The sequence below is a fragment of the Anabas testudineus genome, chromosome 3, assembly GCF_900324465.2.
Source record: "Anabas testudineus chromosome 3, fAnaTes1.2, whole genome shotgun sequence".
In the NCBI taxonomy this organism is placed as follows: Eukaryota; Metazoa; Chordata; class Actinopteri; order Anabantiformes; family Anabantidae; genus Anabas; species Anabas testudineus.
The window spans coordinates 3,319,551-3,346,316 of NC_046612.1; the positions used below are offsets into that span (position 1 = coordinate 3,319,551).

Genomic DNA, 26,766 nt, shown 5'->3' on the forward strand with positions numbered 1-26,766 from the left:
ACGTAGAGGCCATTCACAATAGTCCCACCTTATGTAGGCAGCTCAAAACAGTCCGAAGGTCATGTTTGAAATACTTTTTATTTATAGATTTGAATAGGTGACTGAACACCAAATGAAGGCAGACTGTTGGTGCCTCTTGGGATGATGATGATGATGATGATGTGGTGGACTCTTCTCTATTTCTGTGTATCACGGTGTAGGATCTTGTAGGTTTTGCATGCGTCTCTCTGCAGCTGCCGCCATGGTTCTACGTCTCAGCACAGTTAAGTCCATTTCTGGGAAAGTGTCCTCCTCCAATCCAGGCAAATCCTCTTCCTGGTCCTCTGCACTTTTGTTGAGGTATCTCCTAAAAGGAAATAGTGAACATGTAAAAATATGATGTGAGATATCAGGAGAAACACGGCAACCAGGATTCCATACTATTAGTGAACAATAGTTAAAACATTTGCTTCTTTTGAACACATTTTAGCACCTCCTCATAATGTGTAACAAGGAACACATTAACAGTTTACCGACCTGCGTGCTTGCTGTAGCATTTCTTCTTTCCTCTGCTTTAACATCTTCTGCCTCTCCTCAGCAGATTTAGAGAAGCGTCCTCCTCTGACCTCCATGTTGTCTGATTCACTGATTCCCTGCTCAGCGGCTCCGCTGGGCCCTGCCTGCTCATCTGATGCAGAGCCTCCCTGTATAGGGGCACGCTCTATGGCCTAAAGAGGAAAAGGGAAAATACATTCAGATTGACTTGTTCTGCTGTTCAAGAAATGAAAATGAGAATTTCTGGTAACATTTAACATGTTGTTACATGTATGTTGACTGACCTGTGCTGGGAAAGGCACCTGAATACGTCCCTCCAGGATGTTGTCAGTGGTGACCTCCACAGAGCGAGTCAGCTGCAGGTCCTGCATTACCAAGTAGGAGGGCACCTGAGGGAACATCTCGTGGATCTGATGAGCCTGATGACCAAAAAGCACACCAAAATAAATAGAGGAAGGATAAAAAAACAGTTTTTAAAAGGTTAAAATTAAAAGTATGTTGTTGATCAGCAGAACAGGTGAGGAGAGAGCCTTTGCTCTCCAGCTATGTGACGTTCTAGCACAGGTGCTCCATAGGGGACAGTTCTGTCTCCCTTCCTCTTCACCCTGTATATCTCAGACATCGGATAAAAAACTCAGAGTCCTGCCATCTTCAGAAGTTCTCTGATGACTCTGCAGTTGTAGGATGCATTCAGGGTGGGGAAGTAACACAAGTCACTGTACTTGTGTTGACTCAACCATCTCAAATTTAACATAGGCAAAACAAAGAAGCTGCTGATGGACTTCTGGGAGTTCTGTCATCCCTCTCTCTATACAGAGGGAGGAGATGAAGGTCGTATCTAAGTACAAATACCTGGGAGTGTACTTCGACAACAAACTGGACTGGTCAAAGAACTCAGCAGCACTGTCTCAGAGTCGGATTTACTTTCTGAGGAGCCTCAGGTCCTTGATTCTATGAGTCTGTGGTTCCAGTGTCATGGGGCAGTAACATGAAGGTGGCAGAAACTAACTGAACAAACAGATCAGGAGGGCTGGCTCTGTTCTGGGGATGGAGCTGGACCCTCGACATGTCCCTCCCACTGTCTACACAGTGAGCTGGCTGTCTTCCAATTTCCCTCTGGGATTGATAACGTTTTTTGAATCCTAAATCTGAAAAATACGGTCGTAGTGATTTTCCACATTTGAAATTCGGCATATTTCACTTTCTGCTAAATCTGTTGGTTAAATAAAGATGACATCACTGTGTCAAGCATTTACCAGAAAGTCAAATACCACATAAGCCAAGCAATGATGTTGAAAGCCCTTGGACCATTGAGCCACAACCCTGTCTGATCTTTTAGGCAAAGAACACAGTTCCAGACAGAAAAGTGAAGACTGGTACAAAATGAGCACTGGCTTTATGTTAAAGTATCACAGACTGTCATTAGTATCTAGGAAAAAAGATTTAATACGCCTCAAACTGCAATCTGTGTTACCATCTCTCCTAAAATCAACAATGTCAACTGACTGTAAACATGAACTCACCATGGCCGTGAGCTGGGAGTTGTTGGCCTGAGCTATGCCCAAGATATTGGTAGTATGCATTACTTCCACTGAGAAACTGGGCAGCCAGCTGGCAATGCGAGACCCTGTAAGAAAATGTGTACATTTAAACATTGATTGTGAGTCTGTCTCACTTGTAAGTTGCAAATGTAGGTACCTCCACAGCATCATTTGAGCTCAGATTTGTTTATCACAGATTTACCATCAAAGTGGAAGAAGTGGTTGTGTTGGTTGATATGTGGTCTGGCATCTGGAGCAGCTCCTACAGGGCCAATATTGTCTTCCAAACCACCACCCTGCTGCTGGCTCCTCACCTGACCTCCGTCCCCATTAATGTTCAAGGATGTTCGACATGTGGGGCAGGAGGTGTCCTGTTCAAGCCATGAGCGCAAACAAGAGCTGGAAAAACACACAAAGAAAAAAAATAATGGTATTATGGCATGAGGCAAATGTTCTGTAGGTAAACATCATGATTTCTTCAGGGCATTTTACAAAAGAATACTGTATTCAAGACTAGCTGCATGCTATTCCTGCAGCCTCTGCTTTCACCATCATTAATCTGGTAAGTAAAGATCTTTTTTTCTAGGTTTTGGGGGCCACAGGTCAGGTGTTGCAGTTAGGCAGCATGGATTGCAGTATGCAGTACTTTGGACTGCATTACTTGTGAAAGAGATGTCCACAAGGTAGCTTGCGTGCTGTCAACATGGTATCCCAGCAGATGGCACAATCATCATCATTAGCTGCCAGTTCTTCAGCAGTAGCAACAGCAAATCTGCACAAAATGGTTCAGAGGACACAACAATGAAACAATTAATGATACAGAGGGAAACCAGGAGGAGCTTTAATTAAGAATAATTACATTAAATAATCAAATCAAAGCTTATCATCACCTGGCCTCCATGTTGTTGATGACACGAAGGTAGTTCTTGTGTCGGCGGACACGACGCTGGACCTCATGGAAGAGATACCGCAGCTGCATGAAGATGACTAAGCTTGCCATGGACAGCCAGATGTTACCAAACAGCTAGTGAGAGGACGGAAAAGTGGATTAGAAGAGTGAGGGGCACGGATATTGCATGTCTGCACCTGCTCACCGTCTATCTTACCAGCATGTGGATATGGTGCATGAGGTCCAGAAACAGCATAGCTAGCTCCATGATGAAGTCAGTGTAGTAGACATATGTTCCCTTACTCTCCCACGTTCCTGGATGATTTAGATCCCACAGGTGAATGGAGTACCTGAGGGGAGATGAAGGCCATGAAACACATGATATTTAGACAGTATGGTGGGTGATGCAGCTATTGATTAATGCATTAAAAACGTAGCATATGGTACATTAAAACAGGCAATACTGTCAGCAGTAGGGTGAGATAGCAACCATTTAATAAATGGGATTAGTTTATCGGGAGAACAGAGGTACAATGTAAGATGGATGTTATTCTGCTGGTACAGGACAGTTACAGCAGTCACCACTAGTGATATTTTGTTATGTATCAAGCTACGGGAAGTGTTAACGTAAGCCTGAATCTATGAGAACTATATGTATTTACAGCTGTTCACAGCTGTTGTTTTATCCTGTTGTACTGCAGCTGTGTGTGCACATGCATTCATGTGTGGAGAAACTTACCGCATGATGACGTGCCCGGTGCGCACCGTCACCAGCAGACACTGAGGAACAAAGCACACAAGTCAACATAATGTTTTTCCAGCAGCCTCCAAAATATGAAGTTATAGTTATGACTATGGTCATAACATCTTTAAATTGGCTGCTTGTAGATCCACTTAAGTAATCCATTTACATTTGACTTTCACAAGTAGCTAATTACTTTACCGTCACATACCCAAGAAAGCAGTTTATAAGCGACGGCTATTGCTAATATTTTAATACTACTACTCTTACCAATACTGCCTAGTGATCCGGTACTTTAACAGTACTTGTATCTGCATGTTTACTCTTTTATTTGGTTCAGGACAGTAGTGGCACAGGGAGGAGCACGCTACTTCACTGTAGCTGCAACTTTAACAAAAAAATTGCTATGTTAAATGTAAAAGGTCAATTTGGTCTAAGATTGGAGCACTCTACACAGAGCATCACAGATATTACTGAAAATGCAACAAATAAAATGTGATGCACTGAGTAACAGTTCAAATGATGCTCTAAACACAGCACACAGGCTGTACAAGTCCAAATAGATCAGCTTCCACCACATACTGCTTAAATTCACAATGTTTGGACTCTGAAAAAGAGCTCTGTACTGTCTTCCTAAGTCTGCCGTACTACCAAAAAAAAGGTCTGGGGAAGATGAGAATCTGATGAATGATCAATAACCAGGTTACTACTGTTAATTAATACTCTGACATAATGAATTGATCATTTTCTGCATATCCTCTTTATGAGAAAGATTTCTGTACAACAGACATTTAGACTTGTGACAGCAGAATAATTACTGTTCTAACTACTAACTTCAGGGATTATTCTAGTGCATACCCAACACCAGAGTCCATAAACTGGCAAAAGTAGTGATAGAGCAGAATATGAACACTCTGTCAAACTAATTTCATGCATTGTAGGAAATTCTTCCCTAATAGGTGGAGGCAGTGCTGCATAATGAATCTAAACGCAATATCAGACAAAATGTATGTATATACATACATATCTGTACATTCCGTGACAACGTACTATACTGTACAATTTAATAATAATAATAAATTAATAAGAATTTGCTTGTTATCTACGTCCTTAATGTAGAGATGACCAGCCAGCTTCTGTTAAGGCTGCAGCATGTGTGGTCACACAACTTCCTGGTGTGCAGTCTTTACAATTTAGCTCTGGTGTCGCTATATTTACTGACTTTTCAGCCCCCTTTAGCAACTTTTCTTTTTCAATAACAAGCCGAGCAGTTTTCTGACTCGACATGAACTACTTCACTACTACTACTAAACTCACTTCAAGTGACTCCTTCATTGTGTAAAATAGAGCATAGCAGCCAAAACAAAAAAAACAAAAAAAAAAGTTGTCAACGGGCCAAAACGACCAAATCTATCCCCTATGTTTGTAGCTTTAAACTAATTCTCCTTTGTTTCTGTTAAACTCAAGTCAACTTGACTATTTAGGATTTTTTTTTTTTCTTTCTGAAAACAGAGTTGAGACACGTGAGTTAATACCAGTGTCTGGATTCAGTCTTCTGACTGTAACATAACAAACATAAAAAGTTTCTGAAAAAAGATAAAGAACTTATTATTATGATAACAGCGGCTTACAATAACAGTACCTACATTAGAATAGGTTTGTTTGTTTTGTGCTAGTTTGTTTGTATGGGGCTGACAAATGCGCATTTCAAAATAATCATTAATATTGGTAATTTCGTTAATAGCCAAGCAGGTAGACCCATTAAACTGTTTACTATATGAGAATCACAAATCACAACTGTGTCCACCATAATCGAAATATTACTTTTTTCAGGGAATATATTAATATTTTTTTATATTGTTTAAAACGATTTCTACATCTCTTTTTTTTTTTTTTTTTTTTAAGATATTTAGGTTTTTGGCTTAAATAATAAGGCAAGTATCTTGGTTTTCATTAAAAGCTAGAACTAAAAGATCCTACTGGCTTATCCAGCTCTAAAGCCCTGCATATGCCAAAACAAGAAAATCTGGAATGTTCCTGTCACAGTACTTAGGATGATCATAATGTCATCTCATTTTTATACAACTGTGGCCGCAAACTCTCACCTCTGCCGCCATAAAGGATAGGGTGTGCATGCCATGAGGAGCTCCCAGCAGACCACAGACCACAGCCAGACCACAGCAATCCAGCAGCAGGGAAACCAACAGACAAAGTACTCGCACGTGGCTGTTCATTGGTGTGGAGGGGGAGAATGACAGCTGTAGAGAAGAAAGTGTGAACAATAAAAACTTTGCCTCTTATTGTTACTGAGAAGTTTTATGTGATTTTGTTATTGGTATAAATTGGTATTAAACTGACTGGTCTTGACTATTTGGGGATTGATAGTGGGTTTCAGCACAGCTAAATGAAAAATATATAAACATGGTTTGAATGTTTAGTATTAGACTCAATACTACACTCAATCAGCACAACCCAGTACAATCAACTCCTCATTTATAAACCCATAAACACTATGTACAGAAAAAACTGAACACTAAACAAGACCACCTACTATTGCCTAGAGTGTACTGAGTACATGTTTTGACCTGATTACAAACACTTATGCTGAAATCAGATCACCACAGGCTTTCCCTAGCACAATGACAACACAATACACCTGCCATCTTTAGCAGTTTAATCTACATGTGTGAGCTTCACCACAAAGCAAGAGCTCAAAGAAACAGGAAAACAGGAAGGAAAACAGCTGGGCTAACACAACTGACAAAAACAAAAAAGAACATGCAAAAATACAGATCTGTATTAAAAGCTGAGGGAAGGAAACAAAGACTAGCAGACATTTACAGACACAAACGGGGACACAGTTGCTTCCAAAAACATTAAGATCCTTTCCCTTTTTGTGCATGTTGTGTTATAAATAAATAACAGGTTTAGATTTTATTTGCAAATGTAGTGAAAACTGAAAACCTAGTATAGCACCAAAAGCACAAATGACCTTCTGGTGCACCACATTTGTGCATCAAATCACAGGCAGCATATAAACTTAATGTTCATTTTAAATGCCATTGCTTACAAGGTGGTGATTAAATATGATATTTTGTTTTCCCCGACATGCAGAGCACACTCTGATACAGGGAAATGTCAATGTAGTGACTGAAACTTTATCAGCAGCCTTACATGCCAACTATTAATAGAGCTAGAGATGAAAAGAGTACAGACCATTTCGTCTCAGCTTTTCGGTGGACACTCAGCACACTTTGAAAAAAGCTACAGTAGTTTGTACGTGCATTAATAAGGTGTCATCAAATACCAGACTGTCTGCTACTTTGCATTTATTCTAAGGCAGATAAAAAGGCAAATAATCTCCAGCCTTTACCAATTAACAGTATCCTTTACCAACTACCTACTTCAGAAGGCTTTCAAAAGAGCTCTAAGTTGTGACATTACTAAATTACCTGTGTATAAAAAAATATTTAAGTGCCCCATGCAAAAATATTAGGTGTAACCCTAACCCTATCTGATATGTTTTTATCAAATACATAAATACAACCCAAAGATTTTAATTTTGGTACATTTTGCATGCAAGGCTGCAGTAATTTGCTGTTGTACTTACTCTCAAAATCTCAAAGACTATTTAATGAAAGACAAATGTTGATAAGTCAGTAAATAGTTTTTCTTTTCAGCTGTTTTTCCTCTTAAAATAATAAAAGATGCAGTTTATAATACTTACATATTCAAATCGGTCCTTGCAGAGCTGCACCATGAGGTGGAGAAAGACCAGAGCAGAGAACCACAAACACCACATGACCACCTCATCCACTGTCTGCACGTTCAGTACACCAAAGATGAAAATGAACTTATAGAAAATGAAGTTCCAGAATTTATCTTTCAGGTGCTGAGGAATAAACACAGGGGAAAATCAGATGATTTACAGTGAATAATAACCTCAAGATGAAAACAGATTCATTCATCATTTTAGCAAAATACGCCAACTCACCTGCTTCTCACTGACTCTTAGTGGACCAAACACCACATACTGTATCATTTTAGCAATTAACATCAAAGAGCAGCAGAATGTGTTGACTAAAACCTGTGGGAGAGAGAATAAAGTGACAATTAGTTTTTTGTAAGAACAAGATTGTTTTATTATGGAAAGACCCAAATGGAGCAGCACTCACCCAAACAAAGAGACTGTCTGTGACAAGATACCACAGGACAGTGGTTGCCAATTCTGTGTTGCTAATATCATTGTTTATATGTGCAATGTCCACTTCGGTGGGAGCTGGTGTTTCATCCGTGTCCAAGGCCCCAAAGCCTGGGTCAGTCACAGTGGTATAAGCACTGAAGATGCTGCCAGCAAGCAAAGCAACACTCAGTGCAGTGTAGGTCTGCAGGCTGGGCCAAGGAAACCTCTCCAAAAACAGCAGCGGCATTGCACTGTATACGGTCCTCTTCTCCGCTTGTGAAAATGGTGCCTATCCCGACCAAACACCTGACACCCGACAGACGACCTGTGAGGGCAGCAGGGGGTTAGCTATCGTTAGCTGAAGTTTACTATCGTTAAACTGCAAAAACCTTACATAAGCACAAAGGTGGGCGCGTGTGATCGAGGCTGTTCCGCGTTATAATGTGCGGAATTAACTAGTAGTGGCTTTAAAATACTTTAAAAGAAGTTGCAGGACTAACGTTAGCAGGATATGCTACCTATGTTAGCTTAACGTAACAGTGTTCTGAAGCAAGGCTAGCTTTATGTTAGCTCAACACAGTACGCGAAGGTGCACAAATATCTCCTAGTTCCACACTGGACTGTCTGACTTTAGTAATGTGGAATAACTTTATACAAACACACAAATAAATTGTAGTGATAAAATTGACTGACATTAATACCTTGACAGAGCTCAAAGTTCACGCCCCTACATTAGCTAACTAACGCTACCTGGTTAACGTTGCCTAATACTTGCTAGCTGTCTTGTTAGCTGATATTAGCTACGCGGCTAGCCTCTGTTAGCAAACACCAGAAATCAAGCTTGTATTAAGCCGTCACTTACAGTATGTCCACGAATTTAATTTAACGAAAAAATCTCCAGCGTCCCTTGTTGTGTTCAGTGTGTTAGTTAGTGCAGCTGCACCGAGAACAGCGAAGTCTAACGTTACAACATCGTCGTGTTTATTTCATCAAGCAGGCAGCTGGCTGCGCACTGTAATTACGTCATCATGACGACTTTAAAGTTACACTACTTCATAGTAGTTTATCAAATATTCAGCTCGATTTAAATGATAACTTCGTCACTTCTGATTAAAATTAGCACAAAAAAATGTAGAAGTCTATTCTCAAAAAAAAAAAAAAATACAGTTTCTACGTGGAAAACTAGAGGAGTTTCTAGAACGGGCAAATGCTAGAGGTTCCTTTTTAATGTGGGTTATGTCACTGTGTGTAACTACAGGCAGGTGTTTCTGCTATTTAACCAGCATCATTGACACCCACTGATATAAATGGAGTGGACACAATAATACAAACATCTATGTATTATGCAATACAATCCAGTACCACAAACTAAACACTGCGACCTGCATGAGGCCAGGGTTTAGGTGAGACTTTATACAAGTATAATATTTATGTACTTTTTACAGTGCATTGTACCAATGCTGGACTGTCCTGTACAGACATGTTCCTGGTATTTAGCTTGTAGCCTCATTGATTTAATGAAAAATGTAATATTATTCAGTTCAACATCACTGCTACGTTTGAGTTGAATCTAATACTCTCTAGGACTGTTACAACAAAAACTGATTGTTATCTCCTTCGTGAAGGAGGAATTTATTGCAGATAGTTGACTATTGGTATTTTCAAACAGCTGGTCTGAAACTGTTGAAACTGAAAAATGTTCATTATAATAACACAAAGAAAATAATGTCTTTGTCAATCCTGTTGTCTTTCTCCCAATATCATGGTCCAGTTTTTATTTTTTAGTAAACACAGAGGAAAAACAAATGAGAAAGTCTTTTTTTTTAATCTAGGCAAATACTAAGAATGTTTAATATTCAGTTTAAACATCCCCCTTAATATTAGGAAGAATTTATATATAAATATGTGCATAGAAAACGTTATAACCTACTGTTCGGTTCCAAAGCTCTATACAGAGAAAGCAGTCCAGGTGATGGATGAATGTCACTCAGCTGATCAGGCAGCTGATCAGAGCCCTCTGTGAGCCGCTCGTCAAGGCTCGTTGGTCTAGGGGTATGATTCTCGCTTAGGGTGCGAGAGGTCCCGGGTTCAAATCCCGGACGAGCCCTTGACTCTTGGTCAAATAACTTTGCTGGGTTAGATTTTCCCTCTGCTCTTGGTCCCAGGTTATGTCCAAAATCCAGTGGAGCAGTTTATTTGTATAGATTTTATTTCTGTGTGCATGTCGTGGCGCTCCTTCCCGCTTCCGTCCAGTAGGTGGCAGTATGATGTCTCTTCTGCAGTGAGATCTGCCCATTGATTCACTTACGAAGAAGTAGTGTTTAGGTTCCCAAACGCCAGTTTCGCAGGCAGCGCTTTTTTCCAAATCTATGGCTTTTAGTTGGAGTGTCACGTCCTGAGTATTTATCATTTCAGCTCTGATGTGAAGTGGATGTATTACGCTTTTGACTGGTTTCTACGCTAAGCACCTCACAACTGTGATTACACGCTTCCTGAAAGGCCTGCCTTTGGGAAGAAAAACCCTCAAGCTGTGGCCTCTTCCCCGCCTTCGCCTTCACCAACAAACCGCCACCTCCTTCCGGCTTCCGTCCATCCTTGTGAACATGGCGGAAAAAACTATAAACAACGAACAAACTGAGCTCGAATCTATCGTTAACCGCTGGATAGTGGATTATTATGTGCTTCGAGCGCTAGAGTCGTTTAGAAAGGACCAATATGAGGACTTCTGCAACGCTAGAGATATTCTTCAGAGTAAGTAACGAAGCGCCTCGTTTGTGCTGCGCTAACATTCGCTCTGTTTAGCTAACGTTAACATTAACTACAGGTGTCGGTCCAACTTTGGCGTTAACGTTAAACTAACTTCAAGCTAACTTAAATTATTTTAACAGTTTTATTTAACATTATTACAGGTTTTCTAAATTAACGTGTCACTGGCTTTGTGACTGAGTGTATTATTCTCATACAGGTTTTAGCATTTACTAACAACTAGCATTAGCTAAGTAACGTTAAGCTCTTTAGCTAGTGTTGTCGGCTACCAACATTTAGAGCTAACCTCAACAACCGTCAGGTAAACTACAGTTACCCTGACACGTTGACATTAAGATTAAAAATGTTTATGATGGAATACTGTTGTGCGCTGAATTGCAGACATCATGCAAAGAATGCACATTTTTGATATATAATGTTATAAATAATATTTCAGGACATTAATACGTAGTTATATAGTTGGTGCTTTTGAAGCCATTGAAGTTAGCAACTTAGTTTTCACAATAGAAGGGAGACAATGCAACATAAAACATTGAGTGAATGTCAAAGTCTGTTAAAGTTGTAGCTGAAAGAACTAACTATTGTTTGTACAGAAAGCTAGAATGGCTTTATGAGTAAAAATATACTAATGACTCAAATGTTACATACAGAGTGGCCAGGCTAGTTGTGCTTAATAACAAAATCATTATTACCTTGTATATACCATCAGCTCTGAGAGCTGCCAACACTGTAACATCCTGAGTGAAGTAAAGATATGTCGCAGACAGTACCCCGCCAGCTAACCCTGACTCAATAAAGAAAAAATACATTATGTAGAGCCGACAATGAGCTATGTATTTTACTTTTTATTAGAACATGTATTTTATAGGATGTAACAAGTCTATTATTTGTCTTGTTCCAGAAGTCCTTCAGCGTGCTGTGGAGAGGACTAATGTCACGGAACCAAAGATTCGAGTGTTGCAGTTTCTCACCCGTATAAATGAGGGTGAAAACCTTGGTTAGATTCAAATTAATGTATTCATCAATGCACATCTCAGTAACTTTGGCCACAAATTCAGTTGTTGAAGATTTCATTTAGTTGCATCTATGTGTACGTTTTTAATGCAGAATATTGTAATAAACCACTTGCCGTCTTTACCTGCAGAATTGTCATTTGAGCGTGACAAGTCAATAACTCCTCTGGAATCAGCCTTAGTGATGCTGGAAAACTGGAAGGAATGCAATTTTGTACAGGCGGATTTAGGTTTTGAGAAAGTATACACCTCTGTTAAAGAGATGGTAAGCATTTTAATCTATTTATTTACTCATGTTTCCATTTTGTTATCACTTGTATGTATACATTACTTCTGTTATTAGATTAGAGTAATTTTTTTTTATTGAGGTGCTCAATCCACCACAGCTATATGTTACCTCTAATGAAGCTGAAACAGATTATATTTTTCAGATTGTGTTTTTTTTGTGTGTGTGTTTGTGTATGTGTCCTTAGATCGTTGGGATTTTAATTAAGAACGGCAAATTTGACAAAGCAAACGAGGTGCTGAAAAAACACTTTCCCGGAACAATGGTTGGCAAGGTAAGATTACTAACCAAAACAGCATGTTATAATTTCATTCATTGAAATAATAATTTAGGATACTTTATCTTGGTAACTGCATCCATATTTAACCTTGATTATTGAGTGTGGGTTAAACAAGTCATGTAGCAACATAGCTGTAGTTCTCATAGGCTAATTTAGAACGTGTGTGTTCATGCAGTTAGCCATCACTAAAAAGAATAGGTGTAATCCCTTGTGTTGAAAATGACTTTTTTTTACATTGAAATTCAACTTTCAAGTCTGTATTTTTAATGTATGTTTGTTTGAAATTGTCTGTGATATCAAATACACTACACTTGTGTAAAGATAAAGTTTGTTAGTATATTGTAGTGCTGAAACTCAGTGTCCCAAAAATATTGGATGTGCTCAGAGTTCACAGAGCTGTGTACTTGTTGTGATGTTACACACCTCTATAGAAAATTTGCTATGTATTAAATTGACATTCATCCATTGCATTAATGTTGAAAGTTTCTTTATGTTGATGACATGTTCTGGCTGCAAATGTGCATGAATGATTACACATTACAAAATACTATTAAATTAATTGTTTTAATTGTTCTTTGAAGCTGAGTTGTTAACAGTAAATTTAGCTAGCAGCTTCTCTCTGTCACACTAATGGTTTCATTTTCTTCGTGAAATTAAATAATTTTTAATTTGTCTGGCTTGTGTCACACATCACTGAACTAAACTGTATTCTCTGTAGAAAGCTACATTCATGGGTCTCATCAGACAGAAGAATAACACACACAAAATCATTGACCAAATGGATTTCCACCAGTTCAAGGAGGAGATGTTGGCCTATTGCAAGACTCTCTGCAAATTTGATGTTCCCTTTCTTCACAGGGTGAGTGCAGTATGAGTTCAGTAAAACACCTTGTCTATGATCAATTTGTGGATGCAACACTGTTGATTTGTTGGGTAAGTACATGTGTTTATATGTATTTTTTGCCTCCTTACATGTTTCAGGTTGCAAAACAGGTCATTGATAAAAGACTTCAAGATCAAGATGACATGGCAGCTGATGACGGAGATGAATCTGATCCGTCCTCTACTCCTCCGCTTGTGTCATGGTAGGTTCCCTCACTTCAACTAAGTTCATCATGCTAATGTTTGTAAAATAATAAAATGCCAAATGGTTGTACAGGATAATTTTTCCAGTATAGTTTCACAAGAACTTTTCTTATACTAATCATCTGATATGTTGACTGGAGAATTTAATTTTATTGTCTGTATCCTATCTTCTAGGAAACATACAATTATGCAGAAGAACAGGTTAAAGGCAGCTTACCAGGCTTTAGCCACAAGCTCAGATGAGAAATCATTTGCTCAGCTGGAGGAGGAAGTGGAAAAGGAGGGTTACAAAAGACAAGAGGACGGTTGCATTTGCCTCTCACATACTCCTAATAAGGGCACCAGTGGGAAAAATGTCAGGGAGGAAAGACTATTTCAGAGACAGTCAGGTAGCCCCATGGAGGCTTCCCCAGCAGACCAACCACCACAAGCAGATGGTGTACAAACGCAGGCAAATATACTCTTAAAGACGCCCACAGTGGCACAGCTGGTGATGCAGCCAGACAGCCAGTTGAGCTCTCAGTGCACAGTAGCTACGCTGGAACTGCAGACTGAAGTCAGAACTGAAGAGTCAGCAGAGTTACCAACTGTATCCAATGTTAACAACCTGCAGTGCCCAATAACAGAGAATGACGTTACCCCACCCATACGGAAGCTCCCAAGACGAGGAAACAGAACTTTCAGCAGGTAAATAGTAAAACAACAAAAGAATATCTGAAACTCATTGTTTATGAACCAGACTACTTCTGTCTCATTTGTGCATGAAGGTATGGAATACTCTCAATCAAACGGTAATCAGATTACCATTGTTCACATTTATTTCATAAGATTGGTTTTAAAATATTTTCCCTAAAGCTTAATTCTAAGAATGAGTATTACATTTTCATGCCTATTCTTATGATGTAGATTGTGTCTATGGACAAAAAATATTTTTTGCAGCTCTTTCTGTACCAAATGCAATTAAGAATGAATTGTTGCTAGTCCTGTATTGCTTCGTGGTACTAAATCCGCTGTTTCTTTTTTTAATGCAGAGCCTCAACTAGTTGGGCAGAGTTGTCAGAAGACACTGAAGAGGACCACTCTGTCCATGTGACCAATAGGGAAAATTGTATGGGAAAAGTCCATAACAAGTCCAATGGTTCACTCATCAGGCACGTCCAGATTACACAATAACACCTGACACAGTGTTGCCATTGGCAGTTGTTGTTTTCACAAAATTCTCAAAGGCTCTGATGAATGTTATGTAATGAAGAATATCACTATCAAAGACTGTAATTTCCCAAAAAGGCTCCTACACTAGATGAGGTAGAAGTTTAAGGAATCCCATGTTGTCTGTAGAGTCCTTTTTTAAGCTCTTTTCAACAAGACAAACCTTTTACAAAACCCTGAAACCTTTTTACGGTAACAGATTTCTGGAGCTCTGGGCCACAGCAGTTAAACTAAGGAACCAGTGTAAGAACTCTTAAGTCCCTGTGGTGCTTTACTGTTTGTGTTTTCATTGTTCCAATGTTCATGCAACGTTTAAGTTTAATTCATGTACAGATTCAAGAAAAGATCTCTATTAAGAAACAAAAGCGTGGGCATCACAGTATACGGTGCAATATTATATATGTTATATATTTTTAGTTATATATTTTTTAGTTTTAAGAATCTATATCTGTAACTAGTAAAGGGTTATATTTGGTTTCACTTTGTAGGAAAACCTTCTTACAAATAGTTTGAAAACATAAGTGTTGAGTTTGACAGCAGAGCATAATTTTTGTAAAAACAAATCTCTCCTATTGTGGTTAATGTTTGACTTATTCATGACTTTTATTTGATTGTCTTTATACAGAAGCATCAAAAAGTCAAAAAAGTCTTTGTCAGACAGTAAGAAAGACCCACAGGAGTCCTTCTCAGCCTTCCAAACCCCAGTGAAGAAACATCATGACGGACTGGCCAGCAATCCTCTCAGCAAGCAAGTCTAAATATGGTTACATTCATTATGATGCTAGTTTGTTAGTGACCCAAAGACTGATAGAATAATGTCACCTTTGTATTTAAGCAGGGATCCAGATAGCACAGATGAGGTCTGTATCACAGATTCTTCACTGGACCACTCCCCCGGTCAATCCCCCCTTGATTCAGTCCCTCAAACAAGCTCCACACCTCACAAGGTCTCCACTGAGGACAAAGATGCTCCACATTCAAAATGGTTAGTAGCGATTAATCCAGCAGCTGTAGCTAAAAATGGATTGACTCACCTGTTGTGAATGATTCATATAATAAACAATACATATAAATCCATAATTTTATCCAAAATCTCACAAACGTTGCACCTCAAACATACATTTCTTATTTTGTTGTGATCAAAGTTACGGTATATACTTTTGAGAAATGTTTTGTAGAAAAATGCTGTAATAAAGGTTTCAGTGTGGAGAAGTCAAAGACTTCCATAACTCTGATTCATTGAATAGCCTGGTAGCAGTGATTTTAGATATTCTTTTCTTAAGGTTTTGGAATTAAGCTAAAACTTCCAACTTCAATTTTTTACTGGAAAACATTTGTAGCTTTTTTTTTTTTTTTTTTTTTGACTGAGCATAGCAGAGACTTCATTTGGAAATATTTAACAGCAACATCATTACAAATTTTAATGATGTAAATAAGAAAACATTTACTGTGTACTACTTTTTTTTTTAGTTAGGTGTTTTAGTTAGTTAGTTGGGATTATGGATCACAGTACCCAGCAATAAAAAGAAACTGCTTTTGTTCACAGGAGACAGCTGCTGAAAGAGGCCAAGGAAACAAAGGAAACATGGAGTGATGAAGAGTCATGCGTCATCGTCAAAAACAACACAAGTAATATATAATATCAAACATGTTTTTAATAAGTCATCCTAAGTCTAAGTGTAAAAATCTTGTTCATGTGAAAATATATTTTGGTTTTCCTGAAGGACTGAATGAGAGCACGTCAAATCCAAGCCACAGAAAGAGGGTAAGCACTACTATCTACAATACAACAAAGTGAAGTACCTAATGTGTTCCAATCCTTAATGTTCCTGTTCTGTTGCAGAAGTGGACTAGTTCTGAGACAGAGAGGTTGAAAGAAGGAGTCAAAAGATTTGGAGAGGGCAACTGGAGTAAGATAAGGACATACTGCAAATTCAATGATCGCACTAATGTCAACCTTAAGGACAGATGGAGAACAATGAAGAACGCAAACATGGTCTGAGAGCTTCAAGAGGAACTGCTCAACATATCCATAAGGAATGTTTCATCCACATTCATTTCATTTCCTAATTTTCTGTCAATACAGTACATCCCAGCCCTTCTGTTCTTTTTCTTAAATAATCATCTTGGAATATTTAGAACACAACTTTTTTTTTTTTTTTTTTAGGATTTAGGTTTTAAGATTAGTTGAGTCTTTTTGATTACAAAAAAAAACAGCTGTATTTTTTTTTATTTTCACTGTAGACCCATTCACAGTATTAAGACTGAAATAAATACAAAGACAGGTTTATTTGAAAGATGTAATTAACAAAACAAACACCAAAGAACAGCATTCTGATTCCTTTTGACATTTGACTCAAAGAAATCTTTGTGGCATGGCAAACTGTAGATGGATGATCATCAGGAACCCAGTCAATACAGAGGTCTTTGTATCAGTCTCTCAACTGCATTGAAAATCATGCTGTAACAGGTACTGATGTGCCTTTGAACCAGGTCTTTCAAATAACCACTGTTGAAACAAATGGGTAAAAAAAAAAAGAGAGAGAGAGAGAGACAGGTTTGACAGTCCAGTTGCTGAAGCACCTTTAAGTTAACGTGTCTTCATTCCTAATAAACTCTCCCACATCGGCCTGGTGGAACACAACAATGGACATAGGGTCCACTCGCCGGCACTCCTGTGTGGACTTGGCTGCAACCCCAAAACCCTAAGAAGGAAGACAAGACTCGTTCAGAAATCCTTTTAGTGGCATTTCTGTGAAGACTGACCATTGTACATGCATTCAACATTTTGGGCATCAGGGCGACTTACCAGAGGCACATCAGCCATGGAGTAGACCACAACTCCCTGATACTGCATAGTGTTCTCAGTGATTCTCCCAAGCCCAGATTTTAGCACGTGGTTTCCATAGAGGAAAGACTGCTCTGCTCCAGGTTTAACCCACACCTTGAACTGAGAATATGATAGTCTCAGGTTATTCATATAAGCGAGTATATAGTTATTAATGACAGAGATTAACTGTTCTAACAATTGAAATAAAAGTTATGTATGTGATAAGTTATATGGCCAATAAATTCCCGTTCTCGTTGGCTGTAATGTAAAGTACACAGACCTCAGATGCCTTTTTACACACGCTGTAAATACGTTTTGGATAAATGGGTAAACTGACTTTTTTTCTCCATTGAAGTAAAAACATGGCTGCACATTTATTAAAAATCTAAAACTAAAAAAGTCTGTAATTACAACAGCAATAAGACCCTTAATTCAGCACTCTGTTGAAGAATCACTTAGAACTACATACAGCTGAGTCCTGTTGGGTCTTCATTTGCTTTTTATATCAAGATTTGAGAAGTTTATCCCATTGTTTGACAGAATTTTTCATATTAAGCCAAATTAGTGGCATGTATCCATTAGTGGAATGGATGGTAGTTACTGTACCTGCTAGTATAGCTATGGCAATTCATGCCATGTCTGTGTTATGACATAGCAGAGGAGTAGCACTTTCATCTCATCTAATGTCAGTAGAGAGGAGTTAAGAGGAGGGAGGAAAGGATGCAAATGGTGGAAACCAAGATACAAATTAATACTTCAATAAGATACACCCATAGTCACCTTTGCATAGGGCGCCAGGAAATCCAAAGCTGTGATGTGAAGACGGAACTTCTTGGTTTTTGTGAACTTTCCAAAACATGTTCCCACTGACACGAGCTTGTCCCGGGAAATGTTTGTGGCCAATTTAAGAATTTTTTCACTGTGGGAAGAAAGTGATAGTATGTAAATTTCTCAATGAACAAATGTTAAAGGCCAACTTCTCAAAACTTTCTACATGGCTTTCTATAGTTAATTCTGACAAATAAATGTGCAAGGCTGACCCTAGCTGTATATTGTAGTGGTCCCCCAAGAGTCTCCCTGTTTCTCCTTCAAATTCTCATCATACATACACGTTCATAATCATTATAGTCAAGTTGTATGTACTTTGTCCTTTATTGTCATAAATATGCAAAAGAACATCGATTCTTGGTTTATCTGCAATTACTGTTTTGAGAGCGATATGAAATGTATTTCTGACGTGTGTTAGAAGCCAGATGTTTCCATCCTTTCAAGGGTTAGTGTAATTAACAAAAGGTTAATGACATCAGTTCTTCAGATGGGCTCATGTCATCTGGTAGCTCATACTATGGAGGTGGTCGACATGCTCCAGTTTTTCAGCTGAACGATAACTGTGGTATTTTAACATTTGGAAGGCAGTGTATAGTTTCACACCGTGGATATACGTGTTGTCCCCAAAACAGAACCATTTGTGCTACTTTGTCCTGGATTACCTCATGTAATACAGACGATCGTTGTGTAGCCTGAAACAGTAGGTACCGTCAGGTCGATCCACTAGAAGTTTTATGTTTTCACCGATGCTGTTGGGGGGAAGGAGAAAAGCATGGATCATCATATGCTAACGAGCATGCTACTATTTCTGCAAAACATTCATAAAAAACAGACAGGCGAAACGTCCTCAACGCTCACTTACTACTTCGACAGCTTCTCAAACACCGTTTTCGTTTCTTCGTCTGTTAGTGGCCTCATTTTGAGTATTTAAACTTCAATTTCTCCGCAGATATAACAACTCATGTAAGAAACGTGAAAACGTGGGTCAACACGGAAGTCGTCACAGTCGGTAGCGGAAGTGTGGTGACGTCACCAAGCAGCGCATTTCCTGGGTTTTTTACATTTTCGTTAGCTTCAGTCGATCGTTCGCTTTTACTCCGGGAAACCGGCCGCCATCTGGTAAGTTTATCATCTCAAATGATTATACCTCACAGAAATCCATTTATTGAGTGACTGCTAAATGGTTGCCATGAACATACATTTGTTCGAACTTCGTCTTTGTTTGACATTTAAGTCCTTTCATTTCGAAACGGCTTCAGTTACCCGGGCTAGCTAAGCTAGCTGTCAACGGAGCTGGAGAACGTTAGCTAGCCCGTGAGCTAACTCTATTAGCAGCCGATAATGCTAATCTAACAAACGCTGGTTTGCTGCAGGCAACGACTCCGCTGTACAAAAGCTGTTCAAGTGAAATCAGGTCTGATACCCTGGGATGCCATTAGTAGCTGCACTGAATGGCGGCCAGTTGTGTTTTTATCGCCGTGTGTCTTTTGTCGCAGCGGCGCGAAGTTAATGTTACATAAGGTGAATTTGTTTGTAAATACCGATTACCTTCATCTAATCCGACATCAGAGGCAGAGGGAGTAATCTTATTCAGGATTACAGCAGTCATCGAGATCAACACTAGACACCTCTGCCCTCTTGCAGATGATAATGTGTTTGTCCTGTATTCAGGTCACGGTAACAGCGATGTGAAGCGTCAGCTACAGAGCAAGAGGCACAAATTAGGAAATGTACTTTGTCAGCGAGCTCCTCGCATTTGGCAGATCATTTGATCCTACTACTAATTCCTGTCTGACAGCAGATAATGGCTGAAAAATGCCTGCTATCACGTAATGTTATACACAGTCAGGTGGTAGAAATACACGAACTCAACATTGATGAAAAAGTGCAAGCGACGCCTTAAAAATACTCCATTACTGAAGTTGTACTAGCTCTAAAGTTTACTTAAAGTACAAGTACTCTACTAAGAAAACAGTGTATTTTAAACAGGATTGGGTTTAAGAATAAAACAATTCCTTGACAGACATTAAAGGGTGAAAATATGTCAAAGAACATTCAGGTCAGTGTGTTATTATAGAGAGTTGGTGTGAAACCAGCAGCGACTGGTGAAAGTGGAGCCGGAGAATAGAAGAGCATCATTTATTAGTGGAATGATTATCTACTGAGAATCTGCATGTTCATCTGCTGTCAAATAAGTATCATCTGGAAAAGTATAAAAACATATATGAAGTAAAGTACAATTATCTTAAAATTGTACTCAAGTTTAGTCATCACTCGACTAAAGCTACTTGTTTGCTTAGCAGCCCTCATCCAGGTAATGTTATACAAGGCCGAAAATAATTTCACAGACCTGACATGTTTCGAAATGTCTTACTGTTACACTGATGGGTAATTATACTCCAGCGTATACAAGTTTAACTGCAGTACCTTTAATACTTGTAAACTACATTTTCGGATAACCTTAATAATCATGTAATCCCCTTGACTTTCAGTCACAGTGTGATCAGAACATTTGTCAATGTGTGTCTTCACACGCGATGCATATCTCAAAGGAAAAGACCAGTGATTTTCTATATTTGTGTTATTATCAAGAACTGAAAACGAATGAATCACTCACTGTGACGTCTTCGAGTCCTGAACTTGACTTGCGCTTATTCCATCTATTGTATTTTTATAAAATACTTTTTAAAAAGAGCTCAAAAGGTTAAGAACCAGCGTTACTGTAAAAAAGTGAAAGGGTTTCTGGTTTCACAGAGTCACGGTGAGTAGACTCAGTTCATTGTTGGTTAACAAAATATAGAAAATCACCAGCTTTGTCCTATAAATATATAAAATATTGTCTTAGTTTACCCATTTGAAATGATGTGACCTACACTCTTCTGTATAAATGTTTCACTGCTCCATAAAAGCATATGCCAGGCATTATATACTGTTATATTAAGTAGTTACTGCATATGTATTTTCATCGTCATTTTCTCACATGTGTCATTTTCTTTTAATGAAATAAGCCTCTAGGTCATTTCAGTTCCCATGAGATATTAATTAAAATGGAAACCTTGTTGATGCTGTACTACTAATAACGGCATACTAAAAAAGGGAAACACAGGCTGATCACGAGAACCCAAGTTTACAGTCAAATAACTGTTGTTTACCTCATGAAGTGACCCACATAATGAAAAGCGAAACACATTTATCACTTGAATTACTTGTCTTTATAGAAGGTGGCTCCTCAGATCCCATATTGAAAAACACAGTGCACTGACCCAGTTTCCCTATTTTGGGACTTCACCTTCAGAACATGAATATAAATATATGTACAACAATTTTTTTTACTTTTTATGAGGAAGTCAGAAGTGCATATATAATTATACAGTAGGTGGGTGTGATGGCAGTTTGTTTTGAAAATAGCAGCCTGACCATAAAACCGACTCATATCTTTCACATTCTAATTAGCTTTAACACTGAAATAATACAGCAATACAGATGTACATCATTGTTCCTGCCTCAAGATATGTAGGTTGTTACTGCTCCTATGAATTCTACAAACATCCACACTTTTTTGACTGATTAATAAACAACAACAAAAAATTATAATAATAGATAACTGTGAATGTTATGGATGATTTGAGAAAATGTGTCTGAGTTAAATAAGATTTTTCTTTTCTACAAATTTCATGACAGGAGTGTGCTGACTTGTATTGGGAGCTCAGCTCTTGTGCCAACGGTCTACCCCAAGAAAACCAGAGTTTTGTTCTGTCATCAGTTTCCGGGGTGTGTTTGTGGCTCTGCTAACAGTGAACAGGAAGACAGACGCACAGAGTCGTCTGAACAGACAGAGGAAACTGCTGCGGCTTCTTCGTCATCCTCAGAATGACTGAGTTCTGGGTTTGTTTCAGCTGCTGCATTGCAGAGCAGCCACAACCTGTGAGTACAAAACACACTTGGAAGACAAAGTGGTTTACTTCATCTTTAAGGCAGCTCTCTTGTTTGAAGTGAAATTTCATGTGACATGTTTTAGATGGAATGTGGATTATTAGACAGAGCAACCCCCAAATTTTCAATTTTAATAAAACTGTTAAAATAATAAAAAAAAACATTTATTATTATTATACTTTTTAAAAGGAATATTGTGGTTGTGTTGTGTCTGTCGTGTTTTGATTATGGTTTACATAGTAAAGTTTGAGGGTCTCTGATATGATGGTTATTTTGATTGACTGGGACGTGTTACTGTGACAGTGAACAACCTCGGTCACAGTAACACATCTACCAACAGATTAGATTAGAAGAAATGAGGAATGTTGTTGTTTGTGGGAAAACACGTCCACTGCTTAAGAGACAGTTTCAGAATGTAAATAGGACATGGACGAGTAGGCTCTGCTTCCTCCTTCACTTCATACTTAATGATTAGTAACATCACATTAAATGTATGTACGGTGGTAAGATTAGTGATCCATTTGCTGCCTTTTCAGAAACGGCGGCGGCGGATCGATCGCTCCATGATCGGGGAGCCAACAAACTTTGTTCACACCACACACGTAGGATCAGGGGACATGGGCCTGGGATTGGCATCGGTATGTTTTGGTCCTCTTTTCTGAATATTCAACCAGCAGAGTGTTGCACTTATGACAATCACACCTTGGTGTTTGCAGGTGGACCTCGTTCAGGCCCAGATGAAATCTAAAGGGGGTTACTCGCATGGCGGGTCTGAAGGTTCGCAGTTGTAACAAGGTGAGAAATGTTGTTTCATGCCTTTTTGTGGAACTGATATCCAGCCACAGAAATTTCACTACCTCACGGCCATACAAGCCCAGCTCAGACATGCAAATAAGGGTTTGTGAAGGCAGGAGGCAGATTCTCGTTTTCAAGAGAGAATTCAATAACCTACAGGTGACATGAAAAACTGGGGTCGACATACACTAAAAGATTCTTAACAGCAGTGCAGCATTGTTGGTAAACACTGACTAACAACCTGCACGAGGTAATGGCTTCATTTGGAAAGTATGTAGTTGCTGTTTCTGGGCAATAAATCATAAGCAGAAATATAATTCAGCCTTTGTGTAACGTGAGACTTTGACTTTGAGCTTTGTCGCTGTATTGGTAAGAAGAAATACAAATATCGAAACTTGAAGACTTTCCTTGACTCCACCCATGTTTTATCATAACAAATGATGGTAAAACATGCTTACACACCACAACCAGCTCCTCTTCTGTAGCTTAGAAAGGAAACTGGTGAAATGCCACACAGCTCCCTTTTGTACCATATATACCGTATATAGTCATGTTTCATTCTGGGAATTCTTCGCTCCTTGAAGGAATGAATGTCTGCCTTCCTCTTGATTAGCCTTTTTGGAATGATAACAGCATCCATTTTCCTTGTGACAGAGGCTCAGCTGTCACTAAAATGAGCAATTGTTGTTTTTGTTCTTTTTTTTTTTTTTAATTCTACATTTTTTTGAGGAAGTTTGGTGTTTGAGGCAGTGGCCTTCTGCTCGCCTCAGGTGACTGGTTCACCACTAATAATTCACCTTAACCAGAGATTACCCAGGTTCAACTCTTGTCACTTTATTCATCTAAACACATTCAGGCTGTACAATGTTGAACATTTATAAACTGTTGATAGGAAGTGAATTCCTCGTGAAGCTCAGATGTGATGTTGAAATTTTCAGGTTTGGGCTGAGAAAACAAACCGCTTTAAAGATCCTAACATTTGTTCCACTTTTTTCTTCCCCCACAGCTCTTCACAGTCTTACGAAAACTACTGTTGTTGATATGAGGAAGCATTTTCACAAAGCAGTCGTGTCTATGACGGACACAGGACCAAAAGATGAAACTACTGCTTTTCCATAATGTTGTGTATATATTTTTATTTTCCATTTCTTTTTTTTTTTTATGAAAGCACTGCTATCCATTTGCTGCCATACTGTTGCACTGTACAGAGTAACTGTTAAGAGTAGATAAGAGGGTTTAGAAAGCTCATAAATCTCAGTCAGACGTATGCTTGTGTGTATGCATGAGGAAAATATTTTCCAAAATATTTTCTGTTGTAGGCCATTTCGATGCCTGTATTTATTATCTGATTTGTAAACAGACCTCATGGTGGCTGGGCCACGCCGGAGATTGGGAACATTCAGTTTCCTTATTCACTCTCAGAGGTTTATCAGAGGACAGGTAGCAGGTAGCACGGCAAAATGTTCATTGTTTTATTCTGAGAAATACTCCTGATTCTCTGAGTTGCTTTCAGGGTTGAAGATAGCTGTTTTGTAATAAACTTGAAATGCGTAGAGTACACTGGACCATACATTGTACACTCACACCTGCTTAGGAATTTTGCATTGATTTCAACTGGGTTTTTTTTATACTCACTTAGGTTGAATCATATAGAATTTTAATAAACTATGTCCTTCCTAATCTGCCTTTTGAAGTCATGCTCATTTGTTTTACTAGCGTAGATTGTATTGAGCTTAGTGGTTTCAAGAAGATTCATATTTTTATATGCCTTTTCTTCTTGTGTACCAACTGTAGGTTAAGAAATAAACTTGAAAGTAGCTAAATTACCACCTCCAGAGAAATGGGTTTGCGTTGATAAGGTTAGTTTACCTCATGTGTGTCCTATTTGTGCCCTCTGTTTTCACCAGGACACTTTGTGTTGCATTCTGTGTCTTTTCATGACTTCTTGGACATTATTGCGTTTTAATCTGGCAGAGGTCTTAAAAGTTTCGCGTTTCATCAAACCCCAACAGTTCTGCTGAAGCTGATACAGAATACTACGTGGCATTCAACCCAATCTGATCCATTTTGTGCACAGCGGTTTGCGAGGACGTTGCTTCAGTGTTCCCTGTGTGATGTCAAGATTATTTCTGTCTAAAACATTTATCATGACGCGTAGTTTCAAACCGCCCCTCTGACCCTCTGTCTCTCTGAGCAGATGTTTCTTCTATTTGGGATCAATAAATGCAGCTAGTACTGATTACACTGATTGTTAGTTATTGATTGTTCGTGATCAGACTATAGTTGATGTTCTCCATTTGATTTGCTGGCTGCTACGTTTGTTGTTCCCGGGTAATGTCGTATATTTCTAGGCTCCATTGAAAGTATTAATCAGAAAAGTCAGATGTGTTGAGCACACCAGCAGGCCTGGATGTATTAATGCATGTGATTGTCCTTCTTGTGCATCATTTGAAAAAACAGAATGTTGTTGTATTAATATTAAATTGAGCTAAGGTCTGTGTAGATTGGTGTTAAATTAGTGTTATTGTCAAAATATATATGATACAAGAATGGAAATTGTGAAGTTGGTACCAGGCAACATTAAATATAAGATACAGACACAAATGACAATAAGAACCACCTTTGCCAACCTTCAGATATAATAATGTGATTCATCAGACCCAAACCTTGTCACAGATCTATTGTACCTGTTTAAATGTTTCTGTAGTAATTCCTGTGTGACAAAAAAAGTCATTTGTGGTCGAGTTTGTTTTTCCAGCACTGGGCTAAATGCTGATTGCAGTATCTTACATGACCAGCAGGCTGTGCTAGTGGACTGGTTGAATGTGACTTCAAACTTTGGTTCCTTTTGGGGTTCTTGTCACAGGACTTATTTTCTGATTCATACTGTAAATACGTAACATAAAAGTAATGGATCAATGGTTTATATGTATTCAGGGTAATATTTTTGGTCACTTTTCTGTATAACATTGCAGAGGAGGGAAGAGTCGGAGCAGTGTTGTTGTTTTTTCCCCCCTCAGGATCTGCTGATGTGTAGTTCCCACTTCAGGGGAAATTCACTTATTTTCCTGCATCTTTCCAGAACAAACAATGCAAAATAAATGTTATCTGTTGATGTTTCACCAGCCTGTGTGTTCTGTGTTTTCACTTCAGGCCAGAATCCCGAGAAGGGATGATTAACTTGATTCTGACTGACAGCACAAATAAACATAATACTCAGCAGACTGATGATTAATGGCAGATGAAGTGTGGGTGTTTTGTTTTTTGGCCCTACTCTCTAAACATTTCTAAATATTAGATATTTTGACCTATTTTGGTCAGTTCAATTCAGCTGCACCAAAAGACATCAAAACAACCTCACTGTTCATTATTATTAACGTTATTATTAGAAACAAAACAGATCCCACTAGGCGACAGTGGAGAAGGAAAACTCCAGCAGAACCAACTCAGAGTGGGTGGTCCTCCATCTGGACAGGTTCGGGTGAGTGGAAAGAGGAGAGAGAACAGAAAAGAAGCATCAGACAAAACATTAAACAGGTTGGTTGGGCCAAACAAACCAAGCAAACACTGGACACGTACCGCTGCAACGTTTTAAGTCTAGTCCTAAATGTGGAGAGGGTGTCTGCCTCCAGAACCTGAACTGGAAGCTGGTTCCACAGAAGAGCTTGATAGATTAAGGCTCTGCCTCTTATTCTACATCTGGAGACTTTAGGAATCATAAGTAAACCTGCAGCCTGAGATAATCTGGTACAATGGGGTCTTTAAGATGTGATGGAACTTGATCATCAAGTGCTTTATACAGGAGATTATTATTATATATAAGGAGAAGGATTTTAAATTGGATTCTGGAT

General features: G+C 38.7%; 4 protein-coding genes and 1 non-coding gene across 6 annotated transcripts; 3 read left to right on the forward strand and 2 right to left on the reverse strand.

Annotated features, from left to right (window-relative positions):
* Window positions 1-189: 189 nt before the first annotated feature.
* Window positions 190-8,136, reverse strand: LOC113174440 (E3 ubiquitin-protein ligase AMFR). The gene is made up of 13 exons (XM_026378471.1): window positions 7,882-8,136; window positions 7,701-7,793; window positions 7,434-7,598; window positions 5,812-5,964; window positions 3,704-3,744; window positions 3,182-3,314; window positions 2,966-3,099; window positions 2,737-2,847; window positions 2,278-2,474; window positions 2,058-2,161; window positions 819-953; window positions 517-707; window positions 190-346 (listed from the first exon to the last, which is right to left on the reverse strand). The coding sequence occupies exons 1-13, from the start codon at window positions 8,134-8,136 to the stop codon at window positions 190-192; spliced, it is 1,869 nt and encodes a 622-aa protein (XP_026234256.1).
* Window positions 8,137-9,924: 1,788 nt separating this feature from the next.
* Window positions 9,925-9,996, forward strand: trnap-agg. Its single transcript has one exon. It is a non-coding gene; the product is annotated as a tRNA-Pro (tRNA).
* Window positions 9,997-10,454: 458 nt separating this feature from the next.
* On the forward strand, window positions 10,455-17,067 carry terfa (telomeric repeat binding factor a). 2 transcript variants are annotated; one of them, XM_026378016.1, is made up of 13 exons: window positions 10,455-10,640; window positions 11,557-11,652; window positions 11,800-11,933; window positions 12,142-12,228; window positions 12,953-13,093; window positions 13,216-13,319; window positions 13,495-14,007; window positions 14,352-14,471; window positions 15,155-15,277; window positions 15,365-15,514; window positions 16,076-16,158; window positions 16,254-16,294; window positions 16,373-17,067. In XM_026378016.1, exons 1-13 carry the CDS (start codon window positions 10,493-10,495, stop codon window positions 16,529-16,531), a joined length of 1,899 nt encoding a protein of 632 aa, XP_026233801.1. In that variant the 5' UTR covers window positions 10,455-10,492; the 3' UTR covers window positions 16,532-17,067. The 2 variants fall into 2 exon arrangements, with proteins under 2 accessions (XP_026233801.1, XP_026233802.1); XM_026378017.1 differs by having other exon boundaries at window positions 15,368-15,514.
* A 22-nt stretch (window positions 17,068-17,089) lies between these two features.
* Window positions 17,090-19,201, reverse strand: nip7 (NIP7 nucleolar pre-rRNA processing protein). The gene is made up of 5 exons (XM_026378018.1): window positions 19,050-19,201; window positions 18,850-18,936; window positions 18,140-18,278; window positions 17,339-17,479; window positions 17,090-17,234 (listed from the first exon to the last, which is right to left on the reverse strand). The coding sequence occupies exons 1-5, from the start codon at window positions 19,103-19,105 to the stop codon at window positions 17,115-17,117; spliced, it is 543 nt and encodes a 180-aa protein (XP_026233803.1). The 5' UTR covers window positions 19,106-19,201; the 3' UTR covers window positions 17,090-17,114.
* Window position 19,202: 1 nt separating this feature from the next.
* Window positions 19,203-26,040, forward strand: cdc42se2 (CDC42 small effector 2). Its single transcript, XM_026378019.1, has 5 exons — window positions 19,203-19,306; window positions 21,869-22,111; window positions 22,657-22,758; window positions 22,837-22,915; window positions 23,922-26,040. Exons 2-4 carry the CDS (start codon window positions 22,058-22,060, stop codon window positions 22,909-22,911), a joined length of 231 nt encoding a protein of 76 aa, XP_026233804.1. The 5' UTR covers window positions 19,203-19,306; window positions 21,869-22,057; the 3' UTR covers window positions 22,912-22,915; window positions 23,922-26,040.
* The last annotated feature ends 726 nt before the right edge of the window (window positions 26,041-26,766 follow it).